Genomic DNA, 12,430 nt, shown 5'->3' with positions numbered 1-12,430 from the left:
CCAGTACAGCGGGGGGGCTACAGATCAAAACGAAAAACGATGGTTCCATGCTATCCATGTGGGGTTACATGCCCACCAAGTTTCGTGTACCCCGGTCTTTCAGTGTCCCGGGTATCCTTGTTGGTGTACGGTCACTAAATGTACACATAAATTATTTTATTGTAAGGCCCCCCATGAACGAAAGTTCACAAAACTTGGCATGCATTCGGAGGGTGTCATAATGATCCTACACTTTCAATTTTGTGCAGTTTTGACCATGTCAGCCAGAGATATTGTGATGAAAACACCTAATTTTTTGCTTTTTAATTTTTAACTAGGTGGCGCTATACATAAAATAAGTGGTAATGGGATGGGTTGACATGCCCCCTTAAGACCAACATACAAAAAAAGGTGGACCTCCTAGGCCCTACGGTTCTCGAGATATTCACAGAAAACAGTCTCCGGCCACCTACAGGCCAGTTGGTGTATAGTAACATAAATTCATTTATTTTGTGGCCCCCCATTAACGGAATTCCACGAAACTTGGTGTGCATTCAGAGGGTGTCATAATGATCCTACACTTCCAATTTCGTGCAGTTTTGACTATGTTAGGTCACAGATACCTGCGATTTCAACACCTCATTTTTACTTTTTTGTGTTTAACTAGGTGGCGCTATACATGAAATGAGTGGTTATGGAATTGGTTGACATGACCCCTTGAGATCAACACAAAAAAAAATGGTCCTCCTAAACCTTACGGTTCTCGAGATATTCACAGAAAACTGTGTCTGCCCTACCCTCCTTTCGGGGGTGCAGTCCAGCGGGGGGGCTACAGATCAAAACGAAAAACGATGGTTCCATGCTATCCATATGCCCACCAAGTTTCGTCTACCCCGGTCTTTCAGTGTCCCGGGAATCATTGACGGAAATTTGGACATGCGGTCATAATAATAACAAGTTCTAAATATATCCTCTTCAACAGAGTTCAAATCAGCTGGTGCTGCAGATATAATAATAAATAAATACATAACACACATATTTCTGTTTTCCAGCAACATATTAGGAAGCATAGGCCATGTTACAGCATTGTACAATATATTCAATGAAATACCAACATGCTGCATTAAATGGATCCATAATCCAGTCATACTAAGCACTGCTGGTTGGGAAATATTTTTTAAAAATAAAATTTGCAGGGATGTGATGTAGGCCTACTGTTTAATACATGGGATCACAAGAGTGCCTCCCAATCAGACGTTTCAGCGATTTCGCTCAGAAATCTCAAAGGCATAATACTGTCGTGATCGAGGCGCCTGTCCCATACTCAAATTTTTTTGGTGAATGCAGTTATCTTATTTGCTAGGTGAGGTAAGTGCTTATCTTTGCCTTGTAACTGGACATTTAACTCAAATGTATCGCTAAGATATATCAAATATATCGCTAAGATAGGCCAGCTTCGTCAAGAAATGTTCATTAGTGAACGTGTTTGCAGATTCAAACATGCGCTCTTCCTCCAAGAAGAGGCGACTCGGAGCTCAAACACGCGCGACAGCACTTTACCTCGGGAAAGCCACCTTGCCTCGCTGTGAAACAGTACAGCCTTTTGGTCAGCTACCATCTCTTCGCAAAGTGCGGAGAATAGACGCGCTTTTAAGGGCCGGGTTTTGATGAAATTTACCACTCTCACAACAACGTTCAAAATCTCATGTAGGTCGGGACTAACTAAGCTGCCTTGACACGAGCGCTTCCCTGTGAATAACACAGTGCGTCCATTGCGCATCGGGTGCTACCTGGGCCCAGGCTACAGATAAAACAGTAGCCTGGGCCCAACGTTTTTTTTAAAAAATCCTGTTTTTCACGTCAGTTCGCGCCCCACCTGGCATGTCTCTGCGACCCAGTAGTGGGTCGGGACCCACAGTTTGAGAAACGCTGCCATAGGTAGTTGGCTTCAATTAACAACCAGATCTCCTTATATGGGCAAAGATGGCCGTTTTGGTTCTATGCTGTTTTGGTCTATAGCCCAGTAACGTTTTAACAACATGACAATACACACACACAGACAAATAAAAAAAAACAGTCAAAACATGTTCCCACATTCACGGTGAGCAGTATGTGGTGAACAATACAGATGTATCTAAACAGGATGTGGTGACTGACTAGTACATTCCGAGACACATTAGACAGACACACACACACACACACAGACACACACACACACACACACACACACACACACACACACACGTACACACAAAGCCAATCTGACAAGCCAGTATGCAGGCCCCATAGGGCTTTCATTGGACGTAAGCACATACACACACATAGTTAGCACCTGAGTCACTGAATTGATGCAGGAAGCTAGCATCCGTCCAGCAAGATCCTACGCGGTCACCTGTCTGTTCAGTTTTTGTTTTAGCAATCCTTTTTTCTTGTAGTTTAATGTGTAGTGTTAGTTTCCCAGGTATCCCCATATGCAGTGTGATGGGGAGAGGGCAACGGCGCAACTAGATGCATAGGGGGCAAAGCAAACAAAAAAAAACAAAAAAAACAAAACAACCCCACTTGCCATTGAGCCGCGCTTGCTGTTGTAAGCTATCCCTGCGGTTTGAAACTCTTTTAGAACACTCTGCTGCAGCAAGTTGCTGATTTCAAGTGGGGTAGTTGCACCTTTGGTCTGAACTGAGCGATTAAAGCTATGCCACCATAAGTGTTCTAATCTGTAAAAATTACAGACAGCCTACGCGCGCACACACACACAGACACACACTGAGCGTTGGTTAAAGCTATGCGGCCAGTGTTCTAATCTGTAAAAATGTCAGACAGCCTGCGCGCGCACACACACACACACACACAGAGCGTTGGTTAAAGCTATGGGGCTAGTATTCTGATTTGTAAAAATGACTAACCTCTAATGAGTCAAGTGTATTAACAGAGTGATGTCTAGTTCAACAAGGCATTTCAAATCCACGCTCTATAAGGTTAGTATCTTAACACACTCTATAAGGTTAGTATTGAGAGAAAGTGGAATAGAACATTATGCTTAATATTCCAATATGTGGTTTAATGTTCTGCATTATGTCCAATATTCCAATATGTGGTTTAATGTTCTGCATTTCTCATAAGTGGGTCACTTTGATACTAAAAGTATGATTCTATGTAATGACTATATGATATCTGTACTGTCCCTGTGTATATCTGTGTGTGACTGTATTTAAAGATAAGCGGGAATATTATGACTTTGCAGTGTTTCACTGTTCTGCATGGCTGCGTCAGTAGCTATCTGCTCCAGATTGCCAGGTTGCCACTAATCAGAGTCTGATTAAGAGTAGTCTGATAACATAGACAGCTAGCTCTTGCAGTGAATCAAGTTATGATTAAAGATAGCTTTTTCTTTCATGGAGGATGAGAGGTTGTTGATGTTGACTTCACTACACTGAACTAATTTTGAACTAATAGGTTCATCTGTTTATTAACAACACACCCAATGCAGTTGTTATATTGCTATTTTTCATGACTTATGAAGAAATCAGTTAAATCATGTATCTAGTCATGTACCTGCTTATTTGGATCTGACTAACTTTAATGAAACAATTGTATAATCATTTATATTTTATATAGTGACACTATTTAATGAAATGTTCCAGCCATAAAGGCTGCAAAAGGGGGACTGAGAGAAAGTGGAATAGAACATTATGTCCAATATTCCAATATGTGGTTTTAATGTTCTGCATTTCTCATTAGTGGGTCACTTTGATACTAAAAGTATGATTCTATGTAATGACTGTATGATATCTGTACTGTCCCTGTGTATATCTGTGTGTGACTGTATTTAGAGATAAGCGGGAATATTATGACTTTGCAGTGTTTCACTTCAGGTTCACATACACACCCCCCCCACACACACAAACACACACACTGACTCACCGCCAGGCCAACGAGCATGTTCTCTCCGACACTGATCTGGATACGCAGGCCGAAGAGAGCGTTCATGCCGCGCAGCTTGAGCTTGTTGAGCAGCTGAGTGTGCAGCTCGTACTCCATGAAGGGCAGCAGGCTGCTGATGCACGTGGCATTGCCCTCGCCTTGACCCTTCTTCTTCAGACGGCACAACCTAACACACACACAGAGAGACAACGTCAGTGTATGTGTGTGTGGTGTGTATGTGTACCTAGCATGTATGAGGCAGTTCTTCCCAGTGATGCTGGCATCCCTGGGCAGGTCTACGCCCTTGTGTGTGTGTGTACCTGGCTTGTATGAGGCAGCCCTTGCCGAGAATGCTGGCCTCCGTGGGTAGGTCTATGGTGGTGAAGAGCACATCCGGCACCTTGGCCCTGCGGCAGCAGTAGCAACAAGACAGCTGGGCTGGAAACGGCATGTTGAGCTCATCGTAGGGAATGTGACAGAAGCCGCAGCCAGGGGGAGCCAGATCCTCGCACCTGCCATACACACACAGACAACGACCAATTTAGATCAACACGTATACATGGATTTCTATGCAACGTCACGAAAACATGCGTGCGCAACTTAGAGGCAGAAAGCACCATAGAACAGCATAGAGCAGTGCTGTCCATTAAAAAAATAAAATTAGTTTTTGTGCTGAAAACTGCACCAATTCGAAATCACAATGGTTAGAGAATGTTCAATATGTTCAATATCCCTAACGGAATGCATTTCTTCCCCAAAAAAATGACAAAATACGATGTTATATTAATAATGCAAATGAACGGCAAACTCTGAAATATAGTCTGAAATGAGATCATTGGTATACAAAAAATTCAGATTCAGAAACAGCGTTGTGGACGGCCACCAAGCGTCTTCTGCCCCACGGCCGCACGCACATCTAGTTTTGTTGGTAAACGGGAAACCCGTGTATACACACACACAAGCATTCAGAGTCATTCACACAAACTCAGATAATCTTCCATTGAATTACCCCCACCCCCCACCTATAAATCAGTACTCTATCAGTACTACCATAATGAAAACTAACAGACACCAAATAGTACACACAGAGCACGCATTAACATCTAGTTCAGTGCACTGCACTGTTAGATCAGGCATTTCCTGAAAATGCTTTTAAAGATACTTCATAAAAAGAAGTTATTGCTCAAACCTCCACACATCTCTTAACATTCCTGTCTTCTGATGAGGGAAAAACATATGCAGTGTCTTCAGAACGAGCTAGGTTTGCACCTAAACAGCTGCAGTCTACAACCTCACCCCTGCATTCGATGTTTGTTTTCATATTTTAGTTTAGAAGCTACTCTAACCTCTAGTGAGTTAAGTGTATTTACAAGTGTCTAGTTCAAAAAGGCATTTCAAATCCACACTCTATACTGTTAGTACCTTAACACGCTGGCTTGGCAGAAACAGCCAGACTAACACAAACACACAAACATAAAAAAACACACAAACCGCTGGCCAGATTGGTAGTGTTTAGTTGAGTTTAGTTGGGAACTCTGAAGGGAAAAGAAGGGTATGTATGTGTGTGTGTGTGTGTGTGTGTGTGTGTGTGTGTGTGTGTGTGTGTGTGTGTAACCTACCCTAGTGAGGCTGAACTACCCAAATCAAACTCGACCTTGTCTGACCCGGAGGGAAAGAGGGGCAGTTGCCGTGACAACCTGTGTTCTGTGAGCGCGTCCAGACAACCATCCTGTAGGAACCGGCAGTTCAGCACTGCAGCCGTACCCACCGCCGACAAAATACACACCTCCTCGCTGAAGAAAAACACACACACACAGGTCAAAGTTGGAGATACAACAATCACATAAACACTAAGGTATGTGAGTGAGTGTGTGTGCTTTTGAGCATGTTTGTATGTGTGTGTGTTGAATATGAGTCTGTGTGTCAGAGAGTATTATACTGTGTGTGTGTGTGTGTGTGTGTGTGAGTGTGTGTGTGTGTGTGTTTGAGTGTGTGTGTGTGTGTTTGAGTGTGTGTGTGTGTGTTTGAGTGTGTTTGAGTGTGTGTGTGTGTGTGTGTGTGTACCAGATGCTTGTGGACTCGCTGTACCCCACTACCGCGTGGCATCCAAGCGCTTTGCCGTGAGACTTGATCTCCTGGCGAAGCTCCTCCCACCATGCATCACGTGTCTCTGGTTCATCTACAGCAGACACACCCAAAAATACACATGTGCGCACACACACACACACACACACACACACACACACACACACACACACACACACACACACACACACACACACACACACACACACACATAAAAGCATGCACCATCACACACATAAATATGGACAAACCAGCATTAGAAACTTACAATGGGTTGGCAAACATTTACTCATCACTTATCACTCATATATATAAATATATACACGCACCCCCCCCCCCCCCACCCACCCATCCATACAGACAGACACACACACACAAGTCAGACATACACACATAGTTGAAATAGTTATGTGTGTAGTCTGCATGGTGGCAGTCAACCAAACAAACACGCACAGGCACACACACACACACACACACTGTTCATGAGACAGTGGGCTCCGTGCTGACTCGGGTAAAGGAGGGTGACGATGAGGATGGAGCATTAGTGATGTCATCGCCTTTGGCTGCCCCACCCACATCATTAATAATTCATGAGTGAACTATCATGCAGACTGCAGAGTGGGACCGCCCCAACAGAGAGCCGGGAGGAACAATATATATATAGAGAGAGAGGGAGAGACAGACAGGCAGAAAGAGAGAGATATAGATAGAGACAGAGAGAGAGAGGGAGAGACAGACAGGCAGAAAGAGAGAGATATAGATAGAGAGACAGAGAGAGAAAGAGAGAGACAGACAGACAGAAAGAGAGAGATATAGATAGAGAGACAGAGAGAGAGGGAGAGACAGACAGGCAGAAAGAGAGAGATATAGATAGAGAGACAGAGAGAGAGGGAGAGACAGACAGGCAGAAAGAGAGAGATATAGATAGAGAGACAGAGAGAGAAAGAGAGAGACAGACAGGCAGACAGACACAGGTAGATGCTAAGAAAAAGGGGGAGAGCTCCATGTTAGGGGTAGGTAATTCATCTCTCAAACACTAGCATGCAGGCACATGTCCTCCTGTGACTGGTTTATTTGCTTGTTTGTTTTTAATTAGTTAAATATTCAAACATTCCTCAGCTAATCCACCAGGAGGATGATGGCATGTCATGAGACTTTCCTGGGAAACTCACTTTTATCTGTGCACGGACGCTTCTACAAGTGCTCACCAACTTGACTTGCTGTCATTAGCGGTTTAACTCACTTTTATCTGTGCACGGACGCTTCTACAAGTGCTCACAAACTCGACTTGCTGTCATTAGCGGTTTAACTCACTTTTATCTGTGCACGGACGCTTCTACAAGTGCTCACCAACTCGACTTGCTGTCATTAGCGGTTTAACTCACTTTTATCTGTGCACGGACGCTTCTACAAGTGCTCACAAACTCGACTTGCTGTCATTAGCGGTTTAACTCACTTTTATCTGTGCACGGACGCTTCTACAAGTGCTCACCAACTCGACTTGCTGTCATTAGCGGTTTAACTCACTTTTATCTGTGCACGGACGCTTCTACAAGTGCTCACCAACTCGACTTGCTGTCATTAGCGGTTTAACTCACTTTTATCTGTGCACGGACGCTTCCACAAGTGCTCACAAACTTGACTTGCTGTCATTAGCGCTTGCTGTTAGTCTGCTGCCAGTGAGTCTTACTGTAGTCTGCTGCTGCATTAGCACGGTGGCAGCTTCTCACTCTGTACAGTACGCATGGTTTGCTCAGTATTTATAGGTCAATACGCTGAGGTTTTATAGCTAATTCTTTTCTTATACGAGCTACAGTGTGCTACTGTGAAGTGTGTAATGTATACTGCTCAAAAAAATTAAGGGAACACTTCAATCATACACTGGATCAGTACTCTGACACTGTTTGGTTCTGAGCACAAGTAAAACTTTTGAGGCAAGTGTTTTATTTTGCAAGAACTGTCAGACATTCTGTGAATGTAGTTTGAGAATGGAGAAAAGGGTGGAAGGTTTCAAAAAATGTGCTTTAACAATTGTGGAAAACTGTAAGTGTTCCCTTAATTTTTTTTAAGCTGTGTACTATGGTCACGTCTCATTTCTCTCTCTACCCGACCACCCTCCAACCTCTCCATTTATCTTCAGCTCATTCTTGCAGCACACAGCATTGTGACTACCACAATAGAATTACCACAATCTACTCTAAACACCTGGTCAAGTCTGATGACCAGTCATTGCATCTATGAAACAATAAAAACACCAACCTAAAGAGACAGCTCACTGTGACGAGTAGCGTTGTGCACTACACTAGGAGCACAACATTTGCTCAAATCAAACCAGTCCCACACACACCCCTGCCTGCATTGTAAGCCCCCTCCCCAACCCTGTCAATCATGGACCAGACATGCCCCTTTGTCATTTCAAACGCACAAACACACACACACAATATGACAGTGCAGAAATTCCTCCTTTGTGAGTTGAGGTTTGGCCATAGCCCTAGTACTATACCAAATGTATAGTACTTCTTTACCAGTGCTATACCAAACATCAACACTAGAGGACCCCCTTCTCAAGCTCCAATCCCTCTGAAGAGGACAGACAGCCCATTCCACACAGCAAACAGCACTTTGTGCAGAAAGAGAAAACAGAGCATAAACTAACTTCCAATTTCTCCCTACCTCTCTCTCTCTCTCTACTAATTTCCCTCCTGAAAATCACACGTCTATTGGCTTAGCAACAATAGCCACAAAGGGGTGGAGTCAGAGCTGTCTATCTGGAGACAGAGGCAGGGCAAGGAAATGCCCTACTTCTATCCCCCCTTTTGATTGGTCACACAGCTAATCATGTGATCAGGGTTTGGAAAAAGGGGGGAATTGGGGTGAGGTTGCAGGAACAGCCAAAGCAGAGATAGAGCAGCCAGACAGCGCATGCTGCACACACACACACACACACACACACTATTCTCTCCTCTCCCACACACTCAGCCACCAACACACACACAAACATTCACACCAGCAAAGGGTATGGCAGCTCACTGAACAAAATGCTGAGGAAAAACTTGAGCTACACTTGTCTTCAAATTTGCGGTGATGCACCTCAATCTGTGTGTGTGTGTGTGTGTGTGTGAGTGAGTTGGATGTGTGGCTTACTTCTAGTGAAAATATGGAACACACAGCATGTGTGTGTACATGTGTCTCTGGAGAGTGTCCTTCACTGAGCTGCCATAGTTTCAGAAGGATAACGTTATGCCACAATGTGTCTTAGTTAGGTACCTGCAGGGCAACTATTCCAGTCTAGCAGTTTGTAAGATCTGCCGCTACCCAACGCTGCGATCACAACCCAACATTAGTAGACCGGTTAGAGGAGCAGAGAGAGAGAGAGAGAAGAAAACAAAGAGAGAAAGAGAACAGAAAAAATAGAGAAAAAGAACAGAGAAAAACAACAGACGACAAACAAGATCACAACACTGGACGACACCACTCCACAGGAACTGCAAAGACAGACAAGAGAGTTAATATCACAGAGGGCACTACAGGAGAGCAGGAGAGAAAGAGAGAATGAGAGAGAGCAAGGGAGAAGGGGTAGAAAGAGTGAGAGGGAAGGAGACAGAGAAAAAGGGTGTGTGGGGGGGGGTGTTAAACTAGGTGGGGCATTGAGATAGCAGCAGAAAGAGGAATGAACAGGGACAGAGCAAGAGAGAGAGGGAGATAGAGAGAGATGTAGACGGAGAGATAGAGAGGGGAAATCATAGAGGCAAAAAGAGAAATAGAGACAGAGCATGCAGCAGCGCTCTACAGTGTACAGCATTTCGTCTAGATCAGTACAGCAAGAGATCGACCGGCACGCGAGCGCGCACACACACACACATCCTCAAAATGGGTTGTGTTCCACTGACGTTCTTTGGTTCGTTTGTGTTAGCTAGCATCATGTTAGCTTGGTTTCAGTCAGTTAGCATGGGCCAAGTTAGCTAGTTAGCTAGCAGGACTTGGCAAAAAGGCAAGGGGCACAGCAGACTGTAGTGCTGAGACTACCAATAAATGACTTGGCAGTAAGTTTCACAATTGATGACAGTGAAATAATCACTGGCAGATTGGGCCTAGATTATGGCCCATTTATGATTGGATGTTTCACTCAGTCAAGTTCACCTTAGAGCTACTGAAGATGAATGTAGCTTAAATATATTTCTTCCGAAAAAAACTTTACTTGATTGATGTCAGATGAACACAAACCACAAACACACACACACACACACACACACAAACTCACAAATTCTGCAGAACTCCACCCCAACCCCATACCTCTAGCCAAAATGTGCGACTGTGTAAACATCAACACAGGTGCCAACATCCAGAAGACTTGCCAACATGAGTTCTTCTAACATCAACAGAAGTCCAATCCAAGACTACTGCAAACCAGACACAACCAAAGTCCTTATGGATTCCAACATGATCTCTTCCTCAAAAAATGTCCTCACTACGATCCTTACTAAATCTTTAACAAACTAAACACCTGAGCCTATCTAGATTTAAAACCAGTGGTTTTGAATACTGTCTAATACACCTGTGCAAGAGACTCTATTTTAGCAAGAGGACAAGAGTTTGAAAATCAAAAATGAACAATCTAAAATCAACACACCCAGAGTTCACAGCTCAGGGACATCAATAAATTATTTGAATGACAAACACCTAACATGGACAATGGTGTGTAATGGATTCTTGATTCTACTGGAAGTGAAACCAACACAGTAACCCCATCTGGTTGTCATTCCCCTGGCCCATAGCCACAGTCTTAACCCAAATCCAAAACATTAAACGTTGTCCATTCCCATACTCATAATCTTTACCTTTGTCCAAATAGACAAACCAAAAATTTGTCAACACTTACCCATACCCAAGTTCATAGCCTTTTCCCAACTCTAAAACCTTGACCTTCATCTATGCAAGCCCATAACCATCGCCTTAGGGTTACATTTATAACCACTACACTGGTATCTATTGTGGCTCATTTCCATTAAGGACTGGGGCTGGCCCAAGGCTTTACAGTGCTACACTCATGCTCATGAGCCCCCATGTTCATGCCCCCAGAGTGTAGCGCTGCAGCCTGGAAGCTCTAGCCGTTGGCTCCAGCAACTCGAGCTAGGTAAAACCAATTGTTTTCGGGGTTTTTTTTCATACTGTAACAACAGTACTCGGTGACCTCGAGAAACAGAGATCCATGTGAAAAATTGCCGGAATTGTCCAATAAACACAGGTGTATAGCCTTGGTGTTGTTTCCATATGGAGTAGTAATATCGGGGAAATTAGCTAACAATGCTAGAAACTTCAAAACGGTGCTTGGCAACGACGATTTAAACAAGTTACAAAATTGTAAGAAGCAGTAAGTATACTTAATTATTTTGCTAAATTGTTATATATCTGTAGATAGTTTTCTTTCCAGAAATGTAAGCAAAGTCACTTCTGTTGCTAGGCAACCCTAAACAATTGCTCCAGGTCTGTTTTTACATTTCTCCAGTTTTATTGTTGCATCGTATTCTATTCCAAAAGTCTTCGGTTCAGCCCCGATGTGGCCCTGCCTTACTATACTCCGTCCCTCACTAAAAGGGACATCCAATGGGTTCACCCTGGTTTGGGCTAAGGTCTGCCCTGTCAATCTGAGGACAGAGGTCAAGCAATTCCTGCTAGTTGTTTACACTTGATAGGCAACAGAGAGAGTTATGGGATACCATACCGTTGATCTTATGTTATAGTTGGGAACTTCTGTCTACAAGATACTTGTGATACAGCTGAACAGAAGAGCAGAAGAAACATCCTTGATCCATTTAAGTGCCAAGACAGTTGCATTTGGTGTTTGGAGTGATGTAATTCACTGTATGGCAAGTTAAATAGTGCCTCTATGCCTCTTTTACACAGAATACATATCCATTGGTCCTTGATACTGGCATTAATACTTAAAAAAATGCACATTTGAGACAGCCAACCTAATTTTTTATTAAATTACCTGTATGAAAGGCTTGTACGTGTGTGTGTGTGTGTGTGTGTGTGTGTGTGTGTGTGTGTATGTATGTGTGTGTGTGTGTGTGTGTGTGTGTGTGGCCTAGTTGGACTAAAAGGTGTAAGAAAAATTTGACACAATAAACCCATTGCACACCATGGTTTTTAGCTGACTTCAGACTTTATATTTGAGAGAAAGAATGATTTGCTCACTTTCTGTAGTCTTTTCTGACATGAATCAGACTTCACTATGCTAAATCAGACTTCACTATGCTAAATCAGACTTCACTATGCTAAATCAGACTTCACTATGCTAAATTTGACCACATTTGATTACCTAAATGTGAATGTTCATTTATACACATGCACACATTCACACGTATACACCTACACACACTTGCATATGAGAAGCTAACCTTTCCAGTATTTTAATAGTAACTTATAGCTAGCTATAGAT

The 12,430-nt window shown here is 43.3% G+C and overlaps 1 protein-coding gene across 4 annotated transcripts in view; it reads right to left on the bottom strand.

The window, feature by feature from the left end:
- The window catches only part of c2cd5 (C2 calcium dependent domain containing 5), a 54,684-nt gene that overhangs the window by 23,159 nt on the left and 19,095 nt on the right, over window positions 1-12,430 (bottom strand). For all 4 annotated transcript variants that reach the window (XM_076270950.1, XM_076270922.1, XM_076270931.1 and 1 more), the window contains 4 exons: window positions 5,968-6,082; window positions 5,523-5,696; window positions 4,224-4,415; window positions 3,904-4,090 (listed from right to left, as the gene is read on the bottom strand). In XM_076270950.1, coding sequence (XP_076127065.1) covers window positions 3,904-4,090; window positions 4,224-4,415; window positions 5,523-5,696; window positions 5,968-6,082 — 668 coding nt within the window. The remainder of the gene's footprint in view (window positions 1-3,903; window positions 4,091-4,223; window positions 4,416-5,522; window positions 5,697-5,967; window positions 6,083-12,430) is intronic.

The sequence above is a fragment of the Alosa pseudoharengus genome, unplaced genomic scaffold (assembly GCF_046254945.1).
Source record: "Alosa pseudoharengus isolate Yale_2024_CS ecotype anadromous, Long Island Sound unplaced genomic scaffold, YU_APseudo_1.1 YU_APseudo_1.1_scf_10, whole genome shotgun sequence".
NCBI lineage: Eukaryota > Metazoa > Chordata > Actinopteri > Clupeiformes > Clupeidae > Alosa > Alosa pseudoharengus.
This window is presented reverse-complemented; position numbering and strand designations above follow the sequence as displayed.